The sequence below is a fragment of the Equus quagga genome, chromosome 15 (assembly GCF_021613505.1).
Source record: "Equus quagga isolate Etosha38 chromosome 15, UCLA_HA_Equagga_1.0, whole genome shotgun sequence".
Taxonomy (NCBI): domain Eukaryota; kingdom Metazoa; phylum Chordata; class Mammalia; order Perissodactyla; family Equidae; genus Equus; species Equus quagga.
Window position 1 is genome coordinate 20,888,849 of NC_060281.1, and position 27,896 is coordinate 20,916,744.

The 27,896-nt window shown below is 41.3% G+C and overlaps 1 protein-coding gene across 2 annotated transcripts; it reads right to left on the reverse strand.

The window, feature by feature from the left end:
• Nucleotides 1–1,162: 1,162 nt before the first annotated feature.
• Nucleotides 1,163–27,600, reverse strand: SPATS1 (spermatogenesis associated serine rich 1). 2 transcript variants are annotated; one of them, XM_046641104.1, is made up of 9 exons: nucleotides 27,506–27,600; nucleotides 27,035–27,193; nucleotides 22,384–22,531; nucleotides 18,844–18,968; nucleotides 17,377–17,538; nucleotides 11,541–11,661; nucleotides 10,871–10,933; nucleotides 2,757–2,872; nucleotides 1,163–2,506 (listed from the first exon to the last, which is right to left on the reverse strand). In XM_046641104.1, exons 2-9 carry the CDS (start codon nucleotides 27,159–27,161, stop codon nucleotides 2,478–2,480), a joined length of 891 nt encoding a protein of 296 aa, XP_046497060.1. In that variant the 5' UTR covers nucleotides 27,162–27,193; nucleotides 27,506–27,600; the 3' UTR covers nucleotides 1,163–2,477. The 2 variants fall into 2 exon arrangements, with proteins under 2 accessions (XP_046497060.1, XP_046497061.1); XM_046641105.1 differs by lacking the exon at nucleotides 17,377–17,538.
• Nucleotides 27,601–27,896: the final 296 nt, after the last annotated feature.

Consider the following 27,896-nt stretch of genomic DNA (forward strand, 5'->3'; position numbering starts at 1 on the left):
AGCTGTATAACATAATTTTCCCTCCAATCCACAGAGGCCATTTTTCTGTCTTCCTAGGATCTGAAATTAGAACTCCTTCTGTGCAATGTAAACTTGTTACTCTAATGAGTTTACTTGTAAATGTTGTGCACAGGTTGTTTCTGTTAAACCTGCAAGTTTCAGTTATGGGAAGTAAGAAATGAACACACACACACACACACACACACACACAGACATTTTTTTTTTTTTTGAGGAAGACTAGCCCTGAGCTAACATCTGTTGCCAATCCTCCTCTTTTTGCTGAGAAAGACTGGCCCTGAGCTAACATCCATGCCCATCTTCCTCTACTTTATATGTGGGACGCCTACCACAACATGGGTTGACAAGCAGTGCCATGTCCACACCCAGGATCCCAACTGGCAAACTCTGGGCCACCGAAGCAGAACGTGCGAACTTAACGGCTGCACCACCTGGCCGGCCCTGTGCACACATGTTTTTATTTACCAAAGAACCTAAAGTGAGGAGGAGGGGATCTTCACATCTAACAGGTTCAACCTCTCTGTGCCTAGAAAGAAGAAAGGGCTGCAACAGCCATGAGACTCACATATTTTTCCCATTTGGCCTTTGTCTATGCCTTTAGTCACCCTGAAAACACGCATGCATTCACACACACATGTCCTGCCCGAAGTTGGCGGTGGAACTCTTCACCTGCCACTATTGGGAGTGCCATGGCATAAGATCTGGCCACTGCGGTGTGCCCACAGAGAACCCCAAACCCAGTGACAGTTGCCCTGATTTCCAGGGGATGGAATGTAGCTCTGCAACTCCAGAAGTTCAATCATTTAATAGTTTTCTTTTTTAAATCATATCTATTCTGGTTTGGAGCAGCATCTAGGAATTATATAGAACTCTTTGAAATCTGGAGATTGTTACACATTCTGCTGAAACTGTATTTTGGTTGTTTTTCTTAATACCTTGACTGTGTAGGACTCCTTCCCTCCAAAACAGCAGAGTACCTTCCAGAAGCACTTTCCTGCTCCACCTAGATAATCTCAGCTGGAAATTCCTGCAGAACGTTTTTTGCATTTATACTGTGTTCTCCATTATCCACCCACACAAGTGGTTGCAGTTGACTTTTTTTATATTTTAAGTAATAGAAGCACAAAAAAATTATTTTTTTCAGAAGTTTATGTATTCGAGAAAATGTTGGCGATCTTTTTTTTTCCTTTTCTAAATTATTTGGTTGTATTTTCTTCTCTGGATTTTGTTGGGGATGGGGGTGGGTGTCACGTCCCAGGGGCAAGAGAATTAGCACAGAGGTTTGCTGATGTTAACCCAAGGAGTGGTCAGGCGGGTACAGTTGCTGGCAGGAGCCACCATGTTCTCTGCTGGTTAAAGGGCTGTAGGAACAGAGCACGAATGTACCGTGTTCTAAGCCGGCTTCACTGGCTTTGGCTGTGTCTGGAAACAACCTTTTGACAGGGAAAGAAATTGTGTCTCATGTCTCGGGCACTTTGAGTCTCAGCATGGGCCCCAGTTCTCTCTTTCCACTTTAAGTTTTGGGGGAGACCAGAACTGCAGCCTTCATTAGCCACCCAGTGGGGTCTCCTTAGGGGAGAAGGAGATCAGCTACGACCATGCCGAGAGTCATTGGTGTGAGTGCTGAGAGTCGCAGCCTCACTGTACAGGGTTGGCTTTTGTTCCCACCTTTGCCTCCAAATGCTCACTTCTTGCCCGATTGGTGAGAGGCCGTAAGACTCATGATTGGTGCTCGCTGAGCTCTCATCCTGCTTGGCTGTGTAGACAGACAATACCGAAGTGGGCAATGGAGCTCCAGGGCAATAGTATTAATTAGCTGGTGGAGATCTAGACTTCACATTTTTCTGACATGTACCAAGTGAATAGTAGAGAAAATCTCAAAAGGTATCGATAAAATGAGAATAGTTTTACCAAAAATAATGAAAGTTCACATAATGTCTGCATTTTACAATTGATGTGAGGGCATCCTGAGAAAACTAAATTTAACTGAATAAAAGTGAATGTGGACAGTATACTAATAGTATAGCATTAATGTTGAATTCTCTGAATTTTCTATCTGTCTTCTGTTTGTTAGAGAATATCACTGTCTTTAGGAGATACATACAGAAGTATGTACGTATGGAACAGTAAAGGGTTATGATGGCTACCACTCACTCTCAAGTAATTCAGCAAAATAATAAGAGTAATAACATGAGAGAGAGAGAGAGAACATGCACAAATCTGGACAAATGTTAAGAATTGTAGGTGAAGGATATGTAAGTGTTTGTTCATTGTACGATTCTTGCAACTTATCTGTAATGTTGAAAGTTTTCCAAATATAAAGTTAACAAAAGCAAAGTACAGTGACTCCTCATGACAGTGAGGCATTAGATTTAAAACAGTCCCCCTGACAGAAGCAATCAGCTGGAAGAGGCTCTCCAGAGGACAGTCAGCGCATGCTTTGTGGGCCTGTTTCTGGCTCAGGATTGTCTTGTAAAGTCCAAAGAACCTGTGGAAAGAGGCACGGAGGTAAAGGTTGCATTCCGTTACAAGACTAACAGTTCTCAACCAACACAGTCAACCGGCAGCACCAGCACGGCCGTGACATCTGCCTGAGGGACCACCTCGGGGCAAAAGACACCGTCCACTCTGGGAGAGGCTCTGCCTTCTCTGCTCTCCACTGCAAAGCCTCTCGAAAGCCTACTCTGCTAGGCTGGGCTCCAGTTTTTAATACTATTCTTTGAAGGCTCCTGACCCACCAGCAGTGAGTAAACTGTGTATCGAGGGGAACGCTGGCTGCCAATTGTCAAGCTCCTCAACTTCTCTTATCTCATTCTTCAGTCTGTTGGCCTTCTCCTTCACCCAGAAAGGCAAACTGTAGGAAGAAAACAACACTTTGCATTGGAGTTTGTCTCATGCAAAATTCACAAACAGTGTCAGTGGACAAGGAGCTACATCCTCCAAAAGTAAGAATGCCTCCAATTTAGGACACCAGTGTCAAAATAAAACTCCACTCTAGTTGTTCATCATGTGCCCCCGCCCCAAACCCGGATCTCTTTTCTGCCCTTCTCTGCCCAGGAAGCTGACCCCTGCAACCTCATCTCCCTCACCCCTCCCTGCCAGCATCTTTGAACTGAGCTTAGCCAATGGGAGGCACCACAGGAGATCAGAAGGTGGGAAGAGTAGAGGTTGGGGTATTTCTTACCGAGCTCCTCCACTCCCTCCCTGTCTCCTGAGGTACCCAGTTCTGGCAGAGGCTGCATTCTCCACCTCCACAACTCGTTTCAGACAGCCCTTCTCCATCTCCCACTGCCCTGTGAACCAGGATCCCTCTTCCTGCTGCTCAGACTGAGGAGTAGTAAGAGCTTCCCACTGTTGGGTGCTTGGCCCTCTCAACCTGCCCACACATCTGTCAACAGTCCTTTCATGACACTGTCCTCAGAATCTCAGTGGAGTGTGCCTTCTGATTTCTGCTGGGACCTCAGCTAACAGACACCCAGCATCCTCCCAGCTCTGTTGAGATTTGAAAGGACTGCACTGTGTGTGTTCCAAGAGGTGCCAGGAAGTGTGACTCCTGGGATGAGTCACAGCCGGGAAATGAAGAAAGTTTTTAACTTTTGGCAGCTAGAATTTTCACACTTTTAGGGAGAAATGCATCTTGGTGGGGAAAATGCCCTGATACACCTGCTGGGGTAGGGAAGTGCCTGGAAGAAGGAAGAGGAGGATCACCACATAGTAACAGGCGGGAGTCAAGGTTATCATTTAAAGCTGGCAAACCAATAGTAGAAGCCCAAGTAAGAAAAGTAGGACAGAGGCCAGTCCCATGGCCCAGCAGTTAATTTTGGCGCACTCCGCTTTGGTGGCCCGGTGCAGACCTATACCACTCATCGGTGGCCAGGCTGTGGCACCAACCCACGTACAAAATAGAGGAAGACTGGCACATATGTTAGCCCAGGGCGAACCTTCCTCATGCAAAAAGAAGAAAATTGGCAACAGATGTTAGTTCAGGGCAAACCTTCCCCAACAACAAAAAGAAAGAAAGAAAGAAAAGCAGGACAAAGAACAACATAGGAAAATAGTGGCATAAAGAGCCACTGGAACAAAAACACAAGCATTCCTAAACATCAAAGAAAATTTTTTTTAACTTTTGTTAAAGCAATCAAAGAAAACATTGAAAGGCTCATGGTAAATATAACACAATACACATAATAAATGTAACAAAGTATTATGATAGAAGTGAAATCAACTTTGTCAAATCAATAAATGCAAATAGCCTTAATTCACCTATTAAAGAAAAATATTTTCAGATTGGCTTACAAAGCAAAACCCAATTCTATGTCTAAGAGACATCTAAAACAAAGTGATTCAAAAGTCTAAAACTCAGGGGCTGGCCCCGTGGCCGAGTGGTTAAGTTCATGCGCTCCGCTGCAGGCGGTCCAGTGTTTCGTTGGTTCGAATCCTGGGCACGGACATGGCACTGCTCATCAAACCACGCTGAGGCAGCATCCCACATGCCACAACTAGAAGGACCCACAACGAAGAATATACAACTATGTACTGGGGGGCTTTGGGAGAAAAAGGAAAAAAATAAAATCTTTAAAAAAAAAAGATATAAGGAACTTAAATTTAAAAAAAAAAGTCTAAAACTCAAAGAATGGGCAAAGGCATGTTAGTCAAATGCAAACAAAACAAAGAAAGAGTTGTAATCCCAGTATCTGGCAAGGTATAATGTAGGACAAAGCACTGAAGGAGAAAAAGAAAGATTTTTATAATGCTAATGGCTACAATTAACAATAAAGATAGAAACACACGAATATTTGAACACTTCAACTCTCAGTCCAAGCTAGAGCAAGTGGATGAAAATGAGCAAAGAAATATAGAGACTAAACACCATAATCAATAAGATAAATCTGGTGTTATCTAACTCTGTATCCTGATGACATAGAATACACTTTCAAATGCACGGGGGACAGTCCCAAAGTTGAGCGTAGGTTACATGGGAAAATTTGCTTAAATTTTTTAGATTACAAGGAAAAATTTGCTGAGTTCCATAAAATAAAAATAATAAAAACAATATTTTCTGATCATGTGATAAAAGTAAAAGTGAATTACAAAATAAAAATCAAAAAGCTCTTTCTCCTGGTAATTTAAAATCTCTCTATTAAGTAACTCTTTAGTCAAAAGGAAAATACCAACCCAACTTCAGAATTCATTAAAAATTAAAGATACTCTACATGTCAAAATGCATAACATTTTGGTAGTCAGAGGTACATTCATAGCCTTTAATATAGATATTAAGAAAAATTAAAGAATTTAAAGATGAATTAAACATCCCATTCAGAAAATAGGAACAAAAGGGGGCCAGCCCAGTGACGTAGCAGTTAAGTTTGCACACTCTGCTTCCTCGGCCCAGGGTTTGCAGGTTCAGACCCAGGGCGTGGACACAGACCACCCATCAAGACATGTGTGGCAGCATCCCACGTAAAATAGAGGAAGACTGGCACAGATGTCAGCTCAGTGAGAATCTTCCTCAAGCAAAAAGAGGAAGATGGCAACAGATGTTAGCTCAGGGCCAATCTTCCTCACACACACACACACATACACACCAGAAAAAAAAATAAAAGTAAACCAAAATAAGCAGAAGGAAGGAAATAATAAAAATAGAAGCAAAGATTAATGCTTTAAAAACAGAGAAACAGTATGAAAAGAAAATAAATTTTTTAAAGCCGGTTTTAAAAAACACCAAGTAGACAAACTACTATCTAACGTAATTAAGAAAAAGGGGGATAAAGCCCAAACACAGAAGAAGAAATGATGAGGGAAAATCAACAATCAAAAGAGGAAATTTTTTAAATAAGACATTTTTGAACAATTTTATAAAAATAAATTTGAAAATCCAAACAAAATGGATAATTTTCTAGAAAAATTAAATATTCTAACGTTGATCTCAGAAGAGAGCAAGTTTGAACAGTCTGCTCCCGTGACTGGTTATAGACTTTTCATGGGGGCAGCTGTCAAAGCCCTGAGGAAGGGCTCCATGTCTCCCAGTTCTCTTATCGGCCACAGCACAGGACAATGTGCCATCTACAGTGTGCCATCCTTCTTAAAAAAAAAAAACTTACCTTTTTTAAGGAAAACCAGACTCTCTGGTATGCTATGATTTATACATGTAAAAACATATTTTCATTTGGAAAGCAATGTTCAAAAGCTAAAAAGTAGTTGGGTAGGGTAGTAGGACCCGGGCAATTGCTTTTTTCCTCCCCAACTTTATTGAGATATAATTGACATACAACATGGTGTAAGTTTAAGGGGTACAATGTGTTGATTTGATACACATGTATTATAAAACGATGACCACCATGGACTTAGCTATCACCTGTATCATGTCACATAATTACCATTTCTTCTTTGTGATGAGAACTTTTAAGGTCTACTCTCTCAGCAACATTCAAGTATATAATACACTATTGCCAACTATAATCACCACACTGTGCATTAGATTCCCAGATTCCACCATTCTAGTCTCTGTTTTTATGAGTTCACCTTTTTTAGATTCCGCGTGTGAGATCACACAGTATTTGTCTTTCTCTGTCTGACTTATTTCACTAATCACAATGCCCTCGAGGTCCACCCATGTTATCATAAATGGCAAGATATCCTTCTTTATCATGGCTGAATAATATTCTATTATATATATATGAACTCTGTATATTAATATGTTATATATATATCACATATTCTTTATCCATTCATTCATTGGCGGACACTTAAGTTGTTTCCATATCTTGGCTATTGTGTTGTAAATAATGCTGCAATGAACATGGGAGTATAGATATCTCTGAGATCCTGTTTTCATTTCCTTTAGAAATATACCCATAAGTAGAATTGCTGGATCATATGGTAGTTTTATTTTTAATTTTTTAAAAACTTCTATACTGTTTTCCATAGTGGCTGCACCAACTTACATTCCCACCAACAGTGCAAAAGAGTTCTCTTTTCTCCATGTGCTCACCAACACTCGTTATCTTGTCGTTTTGATGATAGCCATTCTAACAGGTGTCGCATGAGATCCCACTGTGATATTGATTTACATTTCCCTGATGATTAGTGATGTTGAGCACTTTTTCATGTACCTGTTGGCCATTTGTATATATTCTTTGGGAATATCTATTCAGTTCCTTTGACCGTTTTTTTTCTTTCTTTGATAAGGAAGATTGGCCCGGAGCTAACATCTATTTTTCAATCTTCCTCTTTTTGCTAGAGGAAGATTGTCGCTGGCTATTTTGTATGTGGGATGCTGCCACAGCATGGCTTGATGAGCAGTGTGTAGGCCTGCACCTGGGATCCAATCCCATGAACCCCAGGCCACCAAAGCAAAATGCACAAACTTAATCACTATGCCGCTAGGCCAGCCCCACCCAATTTTTAATAGGATTGTTTGGGTTTTTGCTGTTGAGTTGTATGAGTTCTTTATGTATTTTGAATATTAACCCTTTATCAGACAGAAGACTTGCAAATATTTTCTCCCATTCCATATTCCCCCATATTCCATATTTACCCCATATTTTCTTCTAGGAGTTTTATGGTTTCAGGACTTACATTCAAGTCTTTAATCCATTTTGAGTTAATTTTTGTGTATGTCATTTAAGATAAATATTCAGTTTCATTCTTTTGCATGTGGCTATCCAGTTTTCCCAACACCATTTAATGAAGAGACTATCCCTTCCGTACTGTATATTCTTGGCTCCTTTGTTGTAAAATAATTGACCACACATGCATGGGTTTATTTCTGGGGTCTCTAATCTGTTCCATTGATCTATGTGCCAATACCACACTCTTTTGATTACTGTAGCTCTGTAATAAAATTTGAAATCAGGAAATGTGATGCCACCAGCTTTGTTCTTCTTTCTTAAGATTGCTTTAGCTATTTGGGGTCTTTTGCAATTCCATACAAATTTTAGGATTGTTTGTTCTATTTATGTGAAAATGCCATGGGAATTTTGATTGGGATTGCACTGAATCTGTAGATCACTTTGGGTAGTGTGGACTTTTTAACATTATTAATTCTTCTAATCCATGAGCATGAAATATCTTTTCATTTCTTTGTGTCTTCTTCAATTTCTTTCATCCACATCTTATAGTTTTTAGTGTGCAGATCTTTTACCTCTTTGGTTAAATTTATTCCCAGGTATTTTATTCTTTTTAATGCTATCATAAATGAGATTGTTTTATTAATTTCTCTTTCTGATAGTTCATTGTTAGTATTTAGAAATGCAACTCATTTTTGGATATTGATTTTGTATCCTGTAACTTTACTGAATTCATTCATTAGTTCTAACAGTTTTCTGGTGGAATCTTTATGGTTTTCTAAGTACAATATCATGTCATCTGCAAAGAGAGACAATTTTAGTTCTTCCTTTCTGATTTGCATGCTTTTCCTTTTGTTTTTGGGGGGTTTTTTCCCCAATTGGTCTGTCGAGGACTTCCACTACCATGTTGGATACAAGCAATGAGAGTGGGCATCCCTGTCGTGTCTTGTTCCTGAAAGCTTTTCCTCTAAGATCCTCTAAGAGTATGATGTTAGCTGTGGGCTTGTCATATATGGCTTTTATTATGTTGAGGAACATTCCTTCTATACCCAATTTCTTGAGAGTTTTTATCATGAAAAAATGTTGAATTTTGTCAAATGCTTTTTCTGCGTCTATTGAGACAATCATATGCTTTTTATCCTTCATTCTATTAATGTGGTATATCACATTCACTGATTTATGGACGTTGAACCATCCTTGCATCCCCGGAATGAATCTACTTGATCATGGTGTATGATCCTTTCAATGTACTGTTGAATTAGGTTTGCTAGTATTTTGTTAAGGATTTTTGCATCTATGTTCACCAGAGATATTAGCCTGTAATTTTATTTTCTTGTAGTGTCCTTGTTTGGTTTTGGTATCAGGGTAATGCTGGCCTCATAAAATGAGCTTGGAAGTGTTCCTTCCTCTTCTATTTTTTGCAAGCATTTGAGAAGGATTGAAATTAATTCTTCTTTAAATATTTAATAGAATTAACCAGTGAAGACATTTGGCCCTGGATTTTTCTTTGTTGTGATTACCGATTCAATCTCCTTACTTATAATTCGTCTATTCAGATTTATTTCTTCATGATTCAGTCTTATTGGATTGTATGTTTCTAGAAATTTATCAATTTTTTTCTAGGTTATCCAATTTGGTGTATAATTGTTCACAGTAGTTTCTTATGATCCTTTGTATTTCTGTGGTATCAGTTGTAATGTCTCCTCTTTCACTTACAATTTTATTTGAGTCCCCTCTTTTTTTTCTTGGTTAGTTAAGCTAAAGGTTTGTCTATTTTGTTTATCTTTTCAAAGACCAGCTCTTAATTTTATTGATCTTTTTTTTTTTTTTTTTTTTTTATTTAAAGATTTTATTTTTTCCTTTTTTCTCCCCAAAGCCCCCCGGTGCATAGCTGTATATTCTTCGTTGTGGGTCCTTCTAGTTGTGGCATGTGGGACGCTGCCTCAGCGTGGTCTGATGAGCAGTGCCATGTCCGCGCCCAGGATTCGAACCAACGAAACACTGGGCTGCCTGCAGCGGAGCACGCGAACTTGACCACTCGGCCACGGGGCCAGCCCCTATTGATCTTTTTTATCATCTTTTTAGTCTCTATTTTATTTCTTTTCACTCTAATCTTTGTTATTTCCTTTCTTCTACTAACTTTGGGCTTAGTTTATTCTTCTTTTTCTAGTTCCTTGAGCTGTAAAGTTAGGTTGTTTATCTGAGATCTTTCATTTCACTTAATGTAGGCATTTATCACTATAAACTTCCCTCTTAGAACTGCTTTTGCCTCATCCCATACATTTTGGTATGTTGTATTTCCATTTTCACCTGTCTCAAGGTATTTTTTTATTTATCTTTTGATTTCTTCTTTGACTCATTCGTTGTTCAGGAGCATGTTTAATCTCCACATATTTGTTGAAGTTTCTAGTTTTCTTCCTGTAATTGAATTCTAATTTCATACATTTGTGGTTGCAAAAGATGCTCGACATGATATCTTCCTAAATTTATTAAGGCTTGTTTTGTGGCCTGGAAATTACTATTATTTTAAATATTCTAGAATAGTGTTTATAAAACATGTACAGTACAGATAGGAGAGGCCCTAATTACTTTCTTTAAGTAATAATGCATAATGAAGGTATTAGAGCTCCCAGTTGTGGAACAAAGGGCTTTTATTATCACTGGGCTTCAAGGTTTGGTCTCCCAGCTGAACTCTGACAGGGTTTGGGACACTTGCCCACTCTATTCATACTCGCATGAGACTTGTATTAGGAAGCGAAATTTTTTATACTGACACATATCTCTTTCTAGATCAGACCCCACTTGGGCAAATAAATGAGGTTCAGAATGGAGCTGAGCTAAAATATGAGATCAGAGGAATGATACTTCCCTCAAATGCAGGAAAACTCCAACAGCTTTCTCTCTGCCTCTTCAAACTCTAACCATCCTCCCTGGCTGCACTCATTTAAGCATGTGTCTTTCTTTTCCAACAAACTCTTATGTTTTGGAAAGCAGGGACCTTGTCTTTTTGCTCTACGTAAATCACCCATAGTGCATACCCAGCACACCACATGGCATCTGGTAGTGTGTCAATCACATCTGTTGAAGATGTGAGCAGCTCAGCTGCCAGACTCCACAGACACTTGCTCTTCAAGTGTCTCACCAAAAACTCTCTATACAAACTGCCCCACCCGCCTGCTGGGACTCAAAAGGTCCCTGTGTGTTGGGTGTCTATGAGCTCCTCCATTAAATAATTGATATTTCCATAAAGATAGGATAAGGTAAAACATAGTGGGAGAACTCACTTGGGAATTTGTGGAAGAGGCTCAAGTGGAATAAATGTATCAAATTTCTTTTCATAAGGCACTCTGAAAAACAAAAGACAATCATAATATTGGGATGGCTTCTACAGCAAAGAGATCAATACATCATTATGTTCAGCAAAAAGTCTTATTTTCTGGTTTTAATTGTCATATGTGGGCTTCAAAACTGTAAAGGCCATAATTCTTACTATTTTTTATCATTTTTAGTAAACATCATTAAATCAAATATGATTAATTTTTCAAATTTCATTTTTAACATAATACACCAATTATTTTTCTTTTCATTTAATGACCATCCCTTGCCCCTCAATCACTTTGGTCTAAGTTTAGTTCCAAGTGTAAGTCAACCCAAATGGTAGTCACTAACCAAAAATCTGATTTGACATGAAATTGAAAAGACTTCAAACTTGTGGTAATAACAGTAGGGATAAATTTAACAGCCACTTTTTTGGAGTCAATATCCTGTTTATAATTTCAATTATACACGTGCATATGTGCACATACTAAGGAACTAGATATGGACTTTTTTAGGAATTTTCACCAACCATGTCTTGTTGAGATCTACCCCTTGTAAAATATAATTTATATGTAGCAGAGAAAGATACATTCCTCTAAAGTTAACTGAATAACCCTAGTATTAGCATACACTTACAGTGAAAAATTCACAGGTGGGAGAGTTGATCCTGCTTTGTGGAAGTCTTTACTCTGTTCTGGGTACATATATGGATTATCTCCAGGAGTTAACTTTGGGATTCCATTCCTGGGATCAATATCTGCAAGAGATGTTTAAAAAAAATCATAAAAAAGGCTGAAGATTATCCACAAATTTGCTCTAAGTATTGACATTACCATGGAAATAGGATAATTTACTGTTTTGTTATAAGGTATATACAGGTTTCTCAAAGTTCTGTTTGTGATTCTCTTACCTTGAGATGATGAGCATAAAAGTGCGATCCCGTGTTTGGGATATTTTCTAAAAGGTGTTGTTATCATTACCTCACCCTGGGAAAGAAGAATAGCTTAGGTTCGGATGTGATGTTTTGGTTTAAAATGAACAGTGACTCATAAGTCTGTCGGTAATGATGAACAAGAACTCTGCTTGAAATCTTTTCATTCCTGAGCATTAGTGCATTTTGAAGCCCTGAGTCCTGTAAACCTCTAGAAGTGACTGTCATCAGGGCTCTGCCTCTCTTGTTGGGTCTCAGGAGGAAATCGGCTAATGAGAGCCCTGCTCCTCCTTCTCCTTCAAGGCCTGGGGTAGTGCAGCAGCAGGAGGTAGCCTTCCCGGGGAAGAGGAGTCAGGAGAAAGTCCACTGCTGCAGAGCACACGCTGCCTACTCAGCCGATGCTCTGACGCCCAACTCAGCCCCTTCAAATAACCCAGGAAAAGTAACTAGTCACATAAGCTCAAAAAGAGCCAGCCTGGTGCAAGATGGTCATTTAAACCTGCACCTCTGATATTAGACCCATCTCCTAAGAGAACAAGCCTGGACTATGAGACTAACCAGCCTTGGGATCAGAGGCAGGGATGTGTGGCTGGAAGCACCACCTCCTTCTTGGAAGGAGGACACACCCAATGACAAACGCAACGTGTCACGACACATCCAATAACAGGCCTCTTCTTTTCCTTTTTAAATGCTTGTTTTCACATTGCTCAATTCAACTGTGCCCACAAGATACAAGCCAAAGGGAGTGCTAGGGCAGATTTTTGATAGGCTGTTTCCTACCTACTCAAATTCCTCTAGCTAACCCAGCAAAGCTGTCTACACAATAGGCAGAAGTGCCTGAGTTACTGGAGTTTTTAATTTTTACCTTTCTCTTTCAAAAGCTCTTTCAATAGCTAAGACTCTTCATCTAAACTTTTTATGAGCTCTTAAGTGTAGTGAATAGCATCAAATGCAGCCATGCATTGAGTGCCTGCTGGGTATGAGGCGCTGAGGAGTCAAAGCAAGGAGATGGAGCAACCCTATCTTTTGAATCCCAAGTCAGGGCACCAACAGGTAAAGATAAGGTGACAGCAAGAGGTGGCAAGAAGAGTTTGGACTTTGGAGGCAGTCAAGCCTGAGTGCAAATTACATTCTGCAGTTTCTAGTTCCGTGCCCTTGAGCTGTTTATCTAACTTCCCTAAGCCTTAGAATCCTCAATTATAAACTGTTTATCTCAAAGATCTACTTTGCAGAGTCATCATGAGTACTAAGTGAGCATAATCTGGGCACATACCCCGCACTCAAGAAATGGTAGTAGTTATTATTATTTGAAATGAGGACTAGGCTAATACCACCCCTCATCCCAATTTCTTTTAACCTGGAAAATACAACTGCCATTTAGCTAAGGTGTAAGCCACTCCCCAGGGAATCTTACATAGCTGGGGAGACAAGACACATATATAAGGAGATTAAATAATACTATATAAGGTGGTAAATGCCGTACACTACACAACAGTAGTTCTAAGATTTTAGCATAAGTGAGAATCACCTAGCAAGCTTGTTAAAAATAGTTTCTTGGGTCCCAATGCAGGAAATCCTGTTTTAGGTCTGGAGTGGTTCCCAGAGCTAGTTTGTTGTTTTTTGTTTGTTTGTTTGTTTGTTTGTTTGTTTTTCTGGGAAAGAGTTGCCCTGAGTGAACATCTGTTGCCAATCTTCCTCTTTTTTTTTTTCTTCCCCAAAGCCCCAGTCCGTGGTTGTATATCCTAGTTGTAAGTTGTTCTAGTTCTTCTATGTGAGCCGCCACCACAGCATGGCAACTGACAGATGGGCGGTGTCATTCTGTGATCAGGAAGAGAACCCAGGCCATTGAAAACAGTGAGAGCTGAACTTTAAGCACTAGGCCATCAGTGCTGGCTCAAGAACTAGCATTTTTTACAAACTCTCAGATTGAGTATGATACATGTGATCTGAGGACAACACTTAGAAATATACTACCGTAAAAGATCTCACAAGATAATGTCAGCAAGTAGAAAAAGAACCAATGGCTTATGTGTAAGTATAAGATGTTACTTTTAGGGAAACATCTCCCAAACAACACCTCGGAGACAACATGTTTGTTTAAGCTCTTAGGTATAGTATGGAATCTACTAGGTACAACTTCTGAATATTCTACAAAAACAGGTATCAACCCAAAGTGCTGGCCACTGTGAATCAGTAGCGGAGAGATTCATTACACATCGTGATCAGTTCTAATGCTTGTTCGTGCTTTCACACAAACCATCCAATCTCCTGGATATAAAGACATTCAGGAGGAAGAAAATGGGATACACACACTGAAATCAGATAACCATATGAACAAGCAAACTGTTCACCAAATAACATATTCTGCCCCATGTTTCCCCACCCCAATGCAGTTAGGTAGAGCCATGTTCTAAGCAATAGGCTGTGAGCAGAGATGATGTGTGTCACTTCCAGGAAGAAGCATTTAAGAGCTGATGTGTGACCCTCCAGCACTTTCTCTTTCTCCTGCTATGGCAACCTTAGAAGCTCCATGTTGAGCTGGAGAAGTCATGGGTGAAAGCAAAAAGGATCCCTGAGTCACTGCTTGCAAGGGAGCTGCCCTGCGGAGCTGCTGGATCCACAGGGGACTTTGCAAAAGAAAGAAGTAAACTTTGATGGTTAAGCAGATGAGATTTCAGGGATTGTTTGTTACTGCAGCAGAATCCATCCTATTCTGACTACTACAATATGCTACACTGTAGGCAGAGTTATACAAGAGATAAATTATGCTTTCAGATCTACTTCCCCTACAATCTATGATCATAGGCAGCCTTTTGTTCTTCCTTCTGTGGTAACAAATTAGGTCTTAAGGGAACTCCACCAATGGCCTGATCATAGCTGATGGGTTAGAGTCAACCATTAATTACATATATTTTGATTGATTTCTTTCCATAATAAATGTCTCAAAGTCCAGTTCAAAATGGCAACTGGCTGGCAGTCCCTGCTGCTGCCTCTCCATCTTATCCAAGAAATAATGAGGGGGTAGAGAATTTCACAGAGGAAGAAGTGTCCAGTGTCAAGCTTAACAGTATCACGTGCTGCAACGAGATCAAGGAAGAGAAGAAATGGGGAAAAACCTGCTGCATTTGATATTTCAAAAACTGATTGCACAACATCACCTAAGAAGTAATCACACTAAAATGAACAAACTTAGAGATCCAACATCAGTTTACAGGAAATACAAGGGACAAAAGAACCTGTTAAATGGTGCTAAGGGATGTAATCAGCAAAATCCTGACTGTTGCAAACTGTACAGGACAAATGACCTAGCCTCTTCACCAAATAAATTGTAAGAAAAAAAGGGCAGGCAGACCCATATGTCAAAGGGACTTAAGAGACACATCAACTAATTCTTCAGTGTGGACCGTGCTGCTGATTCAAACAAACTATAAATATTTTTAAATTATGGCATTTGTGAGATAGCTGGATATTTGAACACCGAATGAATATTTGATGATATTAAGGAATTACTGTTAATTTTTTTAAGATGTGAGAATGGTATTGTGGTTATGTTAATAAAAATAACCCTTATCTATTAGAGGTAAATACTGATATATTTACAGATGAAATTATATGATGTCTGGAACTTGCTTTAAAATAATCCCTGGGGAAGAGAGGCAAAGATGAAACAAGATTAGCTACGTGTTGATAATTGTTGAAGCTAAGTGATGGGAACATCGGGTTACATTACGCTCTTCTCTCAACTTTGGCAGATCTTTGAAAATGTCCCTAATAAAAAGTTTTTCTCTTTAATAAAGGTAGAATAGAGATTGCCACTGGAGCGGAAGGAGGAAAGATGTTGTATTCAGGGAGGGGCCTATTGGCAGTTTCAAATATAAAGAAAATATTCTATTTCTTAACTGGAATGAGAAGCATAAAAGTGTTTGTGATATTTTATTCTATATCTTCAATAAATATTTCATAAACATAGCTTTGCATTTATTCAATATTGACAAAAACCATAAAAGGAAGGAGGGAAGGAAAGGGAATAAAAAACACAAAATTCAGGACAATATTTACCCTTGAGTTAGGAGGGAAGTAATGGGTTAGGGTTAGGATTTGGATCATCATGGTAACCCCATTTACTTTTGATAAATACTGGGAGCTGGCCCAGTTCTGGCCAGTGAGACACGGGTGGAAGGAAGTCTCCAAAAGACCACATGGGAAAACTTTTCCTTCCTTCTAAGAGCGGAAGGTAACCGGTTGGGCAACACATCCGGCGGTGAAGCATAAATATATACTCATATGATCCCTGGCTTGATGGGCCACAGTGCATCATACTGTGGCCTCCCAGCGTTCCAGCTGTGAGAACTGTGCAGCTCTCCTGCTTGCTCTCTCTTTCTCTTTCTCACCCTCTCTCTTTCTTTCTCTCTCTTTCATTCTTTCTCTCTGTCCTAACCTCCACAGTCTTCAAAAGGCGCAGAAACGCAGCCATTCTTCCGCATCTCCTGGGTGGGTGAGACCCTGAGACCGGCTTTCTGCCCATACCTTGCCCACAGCTCTCACTCATCTCCTGCTCAGGGTCAGGTCAGATGCTGCTTCATTCTGAGGCTCAAGGTCTTTGTCGAGCCACACTCTGAGGCAGAAGCCCCAGCTAGATTCACGTCTGATCCGCCAGTCGATTTTGATCTCAGGAGTTGGGCAGGATGCAGGACTCCTCAGATCCCTATCTCAGTGACTACTCTCCCACCTCCTCTAGTCTGGCTTTTCATGTATTCTCTAGCCAAACAAAAGCCTTAGTTGTCAAAACTATTTGTCTCTGCTATGAGTTTTAGAGTCTATTTTAAAACTCAACAATGAGAACTTTCTATTTTTTGTTTGTATTCCTGCTACAGCAATCCTGTCCATCCCTGAATCAATGGCTGCCTCCTACACAGGTATTTCTGTAGAAGACCATGCTATAAACGGTCCCTTGGTACTCAGCAAATCTTTAAGGTCTTTTAATAAATCCACTATGGGTAGGTTGGTACAGAGAACTCACCAAGTGACAAACTAAGGAGATATATATATATTGATGATAGATGTTTATATATATAATATATACAAATGCTCATCTCAATTACCTTTAATTAAATAAGCTATAAAATAACATGCACTTGAGGCTAAAGTTTATGGGATATTTTCCCTATGAAGAATATAAAGTACAATTTACATGCATATGACAGGCAGCATCTAATAGAAACATAAATTATTTTCTTCAGACTTCAATGAAGGTTTCTATTAATAAGTGTCTGAGAGAACTTATCTGATGACTTAAATATCACATTAGCATTTTATGAAATTCTGAGAAAAATTAAAATGTGGATCAGCATATGTCGTGAGTTCTTTGCCAAACAGTGCAGCCTGCCAACCATCCCTTCCCTCTCCTATCCTCCTGGCTGCACTAGGGTGACACGGTGACCCCGCAGGGCTGCCCCCAGCCACAGAATGCTGGGCCGCAGAATCACGACGCAAGAGTATTTTTGGGCATTGCACAGACAAAGTCCAGGAGGAAAACGTTACCATATTTCTTCCTCCCAAAGCACTTGTCCACTGTCCTCTCTGACACAGACCGCCTGTTGCTGAGGAAGACCCCGTTAAACAAGCACTGCTTTCCGACATGATAGGTGTGGATATTGCTGCTAAACCTCGGGTAAAATGTCCACTCAGGACGCTGCCCATCTTCTGCAAGACATCAGAAATCCTTCCATTAGCACTGCTCCCAGCCTCATAATGCAGCTGGATGACAAAAAAAGTTGTGAAAACTCCCCAGGCACGATCTAGCTGTGCATTTACCAGAGGATATAAGTCCTTGGTTCTACCCCAGGGGCAGGGTTAACTTCTGTGGGACTAGGCACAAAGGGAAAGGAAATAGAGAGAAAGCTATCTAAGAGGCCTCTTTTTTTATTTTTCCTTTTTTTCCTCCTCTCCAAAAATAAAGCCAATTTTATGATTAGAAGTGACGTATGGGTTGGGAAGCTCAGACACAGCTTTACAAGTGCCTCTGATCCAACCTTCACTTTGCTAAGCGTGTAGGAAGAACAGAACGCCCATCAACCAGGGATGGCCTGGGCCAACCACGGCATCTTACTGGATGGTCCATGGTGTTGGCAGCAACAACGGCACCCACACGCACTACAGTGACACAGGGAAATGTTACATGTGACAATGGCAAGTGAGAAAGGCTGCTGTGAGGACTTGGGCTAGTTACTTGACCTCTCAGTGTCTCTGTTTCTTCATTTGATAGTTTCCCTGTAAAACTGCTGAAGTGGTCTTAAACAATAAAAGACCCCCTAAAGCTCTAGGGTTGCTTGAGAAACACCTGGGTTCCGCAGTGGACAAGAAAGAATGTGGGCTGTGGAGGCAGGCAAGTTTGGGCTCTAATCCCATCCCTCTACTTCCAGGCTACGTGTACATATACGGGTGACTGAATCCCTCCAGCCTCGGCTTCCTTCTGTGTAAAATGCGTAGGTCTCCATTAGCCATGTAGATCTATATGTATTGACACAGAAGGAGAGCCATGATCTATTTACTTTCAGTGAAAATAATTTGCATATTATTTCTTACCAGTGAAAATATGGTTGTATATTACAATCCATATATATATAATGTATAATATGTATATATACACACACACATACATACATATACATTTCAAAATTCTAGAAGAATATATATCAAACTCTTCACAGCTATGGGGCAGAAAGGGATATTGTTGGAGAATATTGGAGAAGGTGTTTTATACTCTACATATTTCTTCACTATTTTAATATTTTGCTACAGTACTTTTATGGTTTCTCTATAAAGATATTTTACTTTTGAAAGACATATAATGATAGCTCCCCAGCAGACTTGTGAGAACTAGAGATGAAGTGTGTCCCATGCCTGGCACTTAGTGGGTCTTCAGTGAACGGTGCCCAGCAGTATGGCAGACTTCTAAACAGTCCCTGAGCACAGAGGCGTGTGGAGGAAGAACTCTGACTTACTCACTTGTTTGCAACTTAAGCAGGCTGAATTCCTCAGGATATTTATCGTTTTGGATTTTAGGCAATGAGGTTTCAGATGAGTGATCAGAATGTGAGGAGGAGGATTTCTGAGCTAAATCTGCAGCAGGCCTGGAAAGGGAGCAGAAGGATTAGATTCTTCCACGTGCTTAAATTGGTAGTTAGAACCTGATCTTACATCTTACACTAGAATTGCCCTCACGTGTGGGAACTAGGACGGCTCCTCTATAAAAGTCCATGAGCATATAATTCATTTATTTACAATTTGAGGAGGCTGAAACATATTCAAAAGATGCATGCTTAAAAACAATTTGGTGGTTCCTCAAAAAGTTAAATATAGAATTATCATATAACCCAGTGATTCCACTTCTAGGTATATACCCAAAGAATTGAAAACAGATTCATACAGGTACTTGTATGTGAATATTCATTGAAGCACTATCCATAATAGCCAAAAGGTGGAAACAACCCAAATGACCATTGACAGATGAATGGATAAACAAAATGTGGCATATACATACAATGGAATATTATTCCGACATAAAAGGGAACAAGGTTCTGATACATTCTACAACATGGATGAACTTTGAAAACATTACACTAAATGAAAGAAGCCAGACATCAAAGACCACATATTGGTGATTCCATTTATATGAAATATCCAGAACAGGCAAATCTACAGAGATAAAAAATAGATTAGTGGTTGTCTAGGGCTGTGGGTACAGGGAATATATAGGGGGATTGCTAAAAGGTACAGGCTTCCTTTGGAGGTGATGAAAATGTTCTACAATCGACTGTGGTAATGGTTACACAACTCTATGAATACACTAAAAACCATTGACTTGTACACTTTAAATGGGTGAATTATATGGTATGTGAATTATGTTTCAATAAAACTGTTACAGGGGGCCAGCCCCGTGGCCTAGTAGCTACGTTTGGGACACTTCGCTTTGGTGGCCCAGGTTCAGTTCCCAGGTGTGGACCTACACCACTCATCAGCAGCCATGCCGTGGCGGCGACCCACATACAAAATAGCAGGAGTTGGCACAGATGTTAGTTCAGAATGAATCTTCCTTAAGCAAAAAGAGGAAGATTGGCAACAGATGTTAGCTCAGGGCAAATCATCCTCAGCAAAAAAAAAAAAAAAAACTGTTACAAAAAAGATGCATGGTCAATAAAATCATTAAATGGAAATAAAAAATCAATAAGTACAAAGAGAAAAGGAAGAAATAATCAAAAACAAACTTAGACTGGAATGGTTAAGAACAGAACACTATGTTTAGTGCTGAACTTCCTGGCAGTTAAAAGGGCCTACAACAAACTACCGTGGGTGTCAACAGAAAAAGCAAGCACTTCTGGTTTAAATGGCTTTGCATGTGATAGATGGCCTTGGACAATGATAGCCTGACAATGTTTTCAGGTATAGTTATCTGTTAGCAAGTCATAGGATCTTTTTTCATATTATTGCACCACTCATATCTGAATAGCTTCAAACCAACGGCATATGGCTTGTCTCATTTGCTGTGATGTAGGTGGGGCCAATAGAAGCATTTCCACTCGAAAAGAAATGGACCCTCAGAGAAATACAGGTAGACAGGGTCTAACTCTATGTCGCCTAAAAATCATAAAGAACCCTAGTTCAGTAACTCACAAGTCTTGTATAGCTTGATCTCCAGTTTTAAATGTTTATTTAAATGTCTATTTCTATGTTTATATCGATACTAATATATCGATACTCTCTGAACTTTTGCAGTATGCAGACAGAGCAAAATGCGACAACTCAGGGCCCCCCCCCCATTCAGAACATATCAGAACTTTGACACTGGGGTGAAATTTGTCTCTCCTAAATGTTCTTTAAAGTCTTTGTTGAACAAACTACATAGAAAAGATTGCAAGGATAAGGGAAGCTTTCCAAAAAACTTTCGAAGTATCCGCCTACTTTGTTTTCACAGCAAACATTTATCTGAGGACATTTTGTGGCAGGTGTTCTTCTAGACACTGGGGGTCCAAACCCGGTCCCTGCTCCCTAGGAGCTCAGGGCCGACGGGGAGAGGACGTGACAGACAAACAGGTGTCTGTGGAAGAGCGGGCAAATGTGAAGTGGGGAAAAAGCAGGTTTTATAAAAAAGAAGTACAATATGATCTTAATTGTGTAAAATAAATATATATTTATATGAATAAGAAAGAAATAGATTTTTCTCTTATGCATATAAAAAAGTAACATCCAAATGGTAACACTGATTCTCTAAGAGGTGGATTATTGTGATTTTTATCTTTAATACTGTTTGCAAATTTCTACGATGAACTTAGATTACTTTCATTATGACACAAATTGTTAGAAAAAGGTTTTTGTTTTTGTTTTTTGAGGAAGATTAGCCCTGAGCTAACTGCTACCAATCCTCCTCTTTTTTGCTGTGGAAGACTGGCCCTGAGCTAACATCCATGTCCATCTTCCTCTACTTCATATGTGGGACGCCTGCCACAGCATGGCTTGCCAAGCGGTGCCATGTCCACACCTGGGGATCCGAACTGGTGAACCCCAGGCTGCCGAAGAGGAATGTGCGCACTTAACCGCTGCACCACCGGGCCAGCCCCAGAAAAAGGTTTTTAAAACTTTTTACTGTAAAAGAAATATAAACAGAGAAAAGTATATGAAAAATAAATACAGTTTTACAAATAATTATAAAGCCAGCATCTAGGTCAAGAAATAAAACATGGGGGCCGGCCCCATGGTGTAGTGGTTGGGTTAGGCGTGCTCTGCTTTGGGGACCCGGATTTGCAGGTTTGGTGCAGACCTACTCCACTCATCAGCCACACTGTGACAGCAACCCACATACAAAATAGAGGAAGACTGGCACAGATGTTGGCTCAGGGCTAATCTTGCTCAACCAAAAAAAGAGGAGGATTGGCAACAGATGTTAGCTCAGGGCGAACCTTTCTCAGCAAAAAAAAAAAGAAGAAAGAGATTCTAAAAAATAAAATGAAAACACAAAAAATTTTGAAATAAAAGAAAAGAAACAAAACATGGCCAGCCCTCCCCTCCCACTCCCCAGAAACCATCTGTGTCTCCCTTTCCTGGAGAGGTAACAGCTGTCCTGACTCTGACTCTCATGGTAATCATTTCTTTGCTTTTCTTTAAGACCTCCTACATACATACGTATGTGTGTATTCCAAAAAATATAGTTTAGTTTCACTTGCTTTTGAACTCCACAATAGCAAGCACTTGCACAGCACTTAGGGTATGCCAGGGACTCTTCTAATCACTTTACATTTATTAACTCATTTAAGCCTCACAACAATCCTCTGAAATATTATCCCCATTTTGCAGATAAGAAAACTGAGGCCCAGGGAGGTAAAGTAATTTGCCCAAGTTCACACAGATACTAAGTGGCAGAGCTGGGATTTGAACCAGCTCTTCGATTGGATCCATGCTCTTGACACACACGTCATTCCACCTCTCAGACTGTTGGCTCCCTGGTCAGAATTTACCCCAATGTTTAAGGCCCTCCACTGGACCCTTACTTACTCTAGGTGAACAGACACTCTGCAGGGGCCTGGGGGCTCACTGACACCCAGACCTGTTTCAACAGAAGACGAGGGGCTGACGCTTCTGCCAGAGGATGGTGTGTTGGCAAAGCATCCGTTAGATCCCAGAAAATCATTGTGTTTAGTACCTGCAACACACAGGTATCACCATTTGATTACATCAATAAAAAGTACCTTCCATTCTATCTTGTTCCCTAGATCATAAATAATTTATTTTTTTAAAAAAACAGCTAACACTTGTTTGACCATTTACTGCCCACTAGGGATTGTGTTTACATCTTATACACATTATCCCATTTAATTCTCCTAACAACCTACAGACGTAGGTATTACTTATCCTTCCATTTTACAGATAAGGAAACTGAGGCTCAGAAGGTTAAGCAACTTGCCTAAGATCACATAGAAAATAACCATCTCAGTCCAGATTTGATCACAGTTCTTGTAACACTAAAATCTAAAACCCTAACCACTATGCTAGACTGCTTGCCTCTGCCTGTAGTCTGCCTAGTCTGAACTAAGCATAAGAGAGAATCTGAATCGAGCTTTATATCACTGTATGTTGTATTGAGCATCTCAACACAATTTTCCAAAGGATGTCTTCATAGAAAGACTAAGGAATATGGCTGGTGATTGTAAGCCAAGGACTGTCTTTGGTTCAGAAATTGCTATGGGTTCCCCTCCCACTGTAGTGCCGTCATTCATTCATATACACATCTTCCCCACACACTAGGTCTTATTCACCTTAGTAACACTCAGAACAGTGCCTGCCACAAAATAGATGTTTGAGTTAATAAATGAAAAAGAATTATAACTCCCCGACCACCCACAATGACAAGGAAGGGAGTCCTGGAAGCCAGTGACTGTCAGAGAGGCGCCCGCTCTCTTCACTCTGCTATATAGTTACTGCTTCATGAAAGTCGATCTGCCTTCTCATCATTTTACACAGTGTGTGCCTTGTCCAGTCACTTAAAAAAATGTCAGATGGATGGATATCACATTTCCTTACACACAACTTCATAGAGCTTAGATGCTCAACAGACACAATGTAACCTTTGGTTATAAGAAAATTATAAGACACAAGAGTCGCTCAGACTCTGACTCTCGAGTACAATTGTGGGCTGCCCACTGCTCCACCTCTGCAGCATCGTGCTTCGCCTGGACACGGTTTATATCACGTGCACTCTGCAAATTCCCACCATCCTTCAGCGAGACTGCTCCTTAGACAATTTTTTATTTATTTCTTATCAACTCCCTCTCAAATTCACACAGCAAGTGAATCATATCCTTTTCTCTCTTGTCAAGTCCCAATCTTATCACCCAACTCTTTACTCTTGAGGACTTTGCCTGGGACTCTACAAAGTTTGAAGGCCAGCACAGCTACTTCCCCCTCACGGTCTCCCCATTCTGGGGCTTCTCAGGGTATGGCCTAAGGCCTGTCTGCATCAGAACTATCTGAGACACCTGTTAAAAATATAGATTCCCAAATCCCATTACAGACCTATGGAATTAGAACCTCTCTAAGTGAGGCCTGGGAACCCACATTTCAATGTTTCCCTCCCCTCGTTGCACTGAGGCTCACATCTGGCTGTGATTTTCCTCCTCTTCAAGTCCAGCTCCATCCCTGCACTGCAGTCTACCCCATCCCGCTTCCTCATTCCAAACTGCACAGAATTCCCTGCATTTGCCCCGTCATGAGAGGCATCTTGAGGCACTTGTTCAACATGCAGATTCCAGCGCTCTGACCCAGACCTACAGGGAAGCCTCCCAGGTGATTCTCAGAGCCAGTCAAGCGTGGGAAGAGCTATTCTAGAGCATGCCACAGAGCCTAGAGCAGCCCCAGGTGCAGTGAGGGTTAACGGATTGCTGGAGGTGTGAGTAGTTGGGATGGAGTAGAGCCCAGTGGAGGGGGCGAGAAAGGGGCAGAGCCGTGAGGAGGAGAGCACAGGTCCCCAGGAGCCAAAGGAGTAACCACATATCCTGAGCCACAAAAGTAGTATCACAAAAATAACATAGACCACACTCTCTGACCACAATGCCCTACAGCTAGAAATCAATAAGAAGAAGACAGCCAAAAAACATCTACAAGAGCTTGAAAACTCAAACCACACTTCTAAATATTTCATATAAAAGAAGAAATCATAATGGAAAGCATGAGGTGCTTAATGGTCATTGATATTAGTACTATATATCGAAACTTGTTGGAGGCAACTAAAGCAGTAATTAGAAGCTAAAGCCTTAAAAGCACAGGCTGTATTTCACCAAATGTAAGACACCATCAATTGTAATAACATTATTATTTGATGTGCCACAAAGAACAAAGGCTGCCAGTTAAACTATGACACAATGCCTTATCACTTAGAATTTTTATCTTATACCTACTGAAGCACTCTTTTAGACTTACTACAGATTTTAATCACATATCACTTATGTGCATATACAAAGAAGAAAAATATACGAAACAAATTCGTTAGGGCATTCTTAAACCTTACTCATATTCAAAAGTCCGTTACTGAATCACTTTTCAACTCAATCACTGATGTCCACGCTTTCCACCTAAACTGACCTCAGTGCAACAAGAACACAGGTGATGTAGCATTTCTTAAATGAGCTCTCCTCTATTGCTTCTGGAATTTTCTTCCAAGCCACAGACGCATGTTCCGCATTATTAAGCGCTCATACAGCAAAGTTTGTGACAACTGCTTCACATCTGCTGCTGGGCCCATAGCCCTGGTAAGACCAACCCAACTTCAGAGATGCAAACCGTGAAAAATGTCCGTCTTAGAAATGCCGTTGTGTAGAGTAACATCAAGTTACTTTAAGCAAGTCAATTACCTCTCCACGCCCAGTTCCCGCCACCCGCCCCACCTCTCTCTCTACCTCATGAGGCTGTGGTGAGGAGCAAATCAGCTAAGCTACCTCCTTCTTGAGTCACCATCTACCATGATAATTATTATTCGAATGCAATAAATGTCCAGTAAGCCATAAGACGGAAAATTCTAACAAGTTGCTAAAACTATACGATAAGAAAAGACGATCCAACCAAAAGGACAAAGAGAAAATCCTGGTGACTAGAAAGGAATTCAGGGAGAAAAGGAGAGTTTAGAAGAAAGTCTGTTTCCTTGGTACCATCTGTGGAAGTCACGATAATTATTTCCATTTCTCTAGGCAGGAATAACACCTTACATAACCAAGGCACTTTCACACACTTGTCCTCTGAGCTGGTTTAGACAGCAGCACTGTCTGGCAGGGCGAGAATAACACATGGAGCCAACTTAGCTTAATGTGGATACTCTTCAACCAAACACTCAGTTTCCCACCCCTGCTTCTCTGCTCAACAAACAAAGGATGTAGGATGGTGGTTTTTAACCCTTCTTTGGATCACAGACTCCCATGAGAAGTGATGAAAGCAATGAGCCCTCCTTGTGGGTGCACAAACACCCACAGGTGCATACATCTTCAACCGGCTCGTGGAGCCCCTTCCTTCCTGAATAGCCATGGACTCCATGTCAAGCTGAGCTCAGATGTGGTCTCATGAGTGGACACACCCACAGAGCTGGAAAGGAAGCCACGGGTGTTCGGGGGGGGGGGGGGGGGGGGGGGGGGGTGTCTCAGGGGCTGAGGCTCTTCCAGTATCCCTAACTTAGACACATAAAGCCCCTCTACCCCACCCTTAAAACAGCAGCTCCCTCCTCTATCCCAGATCAACCTAGAAACTACGGAAAGGTCTGGGGCTTAAAGTTAGCATCCCAGAACCTTTTTCTCCTTGCTGACCTAGCCATGTTGGGCAATTAATACTACTAAACTGGCCCCGGCTTGTAGGCGGGTGTGGGAAGTCATACCTCCCTCCTCTCCCTGCACTTGTGAAGGAGAACGAGGAGATCGCAGACCCGGAATACGGAAGACCAGGGGCCAAGCTAAGATCTCATGGGGGCACAGACGCAATATTCTACAATCTTTTTTCGCAGTATGTAGGCCACTCATCAATAACAGGCAGATGCCAACCTGGGCATATACGCACTCCGAGGTTTTCTGAAAGACTGTGGCTGTTCTGCTCCATGACACTGCTCTCTAAAGGCAAATGTGTCCCTAAACATCCTCCTCAGCCTTAAGGACCAATTATGGAGCTACCATCCATTAGATAATTTAAACCTTTCCTTAAAGCGTTCACAATTTCCACCTGAGTTGTCCCAGCCAATAAACAGTACCACAAATCTACCAATACAGAAGCAAAGAAAAAAATAAAGGGCAGGCACGGGCTGTGGAGACCCGAAGACTGGGGTCAAATCCCAGCTTCACCATTTATCTCCTGAAGCGCTGGGCAGATCAAACCTCTGGCTCCCTCTGCTCATATGTAATAAATCTCTCGGGCTGGTATGAGATCCAGGGAGGTATTTTATGAGAATCTCTGATCTGATGCTGCAATCTGCTTTATCAGACTTGAAGTTAATACAGACATAAGCTGTATTATGTATATAATACATAATATAGACATAAGCTACTATTCAAGCAGTTCTTTTTATATGCCCCCAAACAAGCCTCCCTTTAAACTTCAAGTGGTGCCTCCTGGCTCTAGTATACTTGGATATTGGGACCAGACCCACAGCCAGTCCTCCTGATTTCTTGAACTCAACTGTATCTCCTCTCCGCCATGGTCATGCCAGAGTCTCCCTTCTCTGGAGCCTTCTCCAGCTCTGTGCAGCAGGTCACTCTTGAGATGGAGGGGACACGGCAGCCCCGTGGACAGTTCCCCGTGTACATGGACTCATCTAATCACGTGTTGATTTTAAATACTAAAAGCAACGGGAGACAAAGAAAAGATCTTTGTAAGAAAGGCTTCAAACAAAGCAAATAGACACTCCACAAGCCATTGGAAGTCAAGAGGGCTGGGTTGACCTCAGAGATTCCCTCCCTCTCCCTATCCGGGCGTTTCTTGGTTTGGAGGCCCCCAGAGCTCGCGTGGGTCTCGGCCCGCAGCCCGAGCAGTGCTCACTGCGCGGCCCATCCAAGGTGCTGCTTCCCTCCCACCTCTGGTTGTTCCCACCCCTTCCCCCAGGCTCTACACTCGGAGGCCTCCAAGGAGGACGCAGCGGAGGTCAACGCACCAACCGGCCCCCAAACTGCCGAATACCGGCCCGAGGAACCGAGATCCAAGGACGAGAGGGACGGCGCCGCCGCCTGCTCCTCCCGCGGAGGCGCGTTCCGGGGTTGCCGGGACACCAGCCCCAGCAACGCGCGGCCGCTGCTTCCCGCCAGGCCGCCCTTCGCGGTCCTCCTCCGTCTGCATCCTGGGGCTCTCTGGCCCTCCGCACCTGACGGAGTCTTCTGAAGGGGCAGAACTAGAGGCTCCAGCCATGGCGGGGCGTTGTGGGCAAGGACCGCTGGAAAAACTGCTTCATGTTTCTGGATTTTTTTTTAAAGAGTTGTGGTTCTTCTCCAGGCAATTTTCTTTATGGGAACTGTAGCCTCTGGTGGCAGTGAAGGATGAGCCCTCCA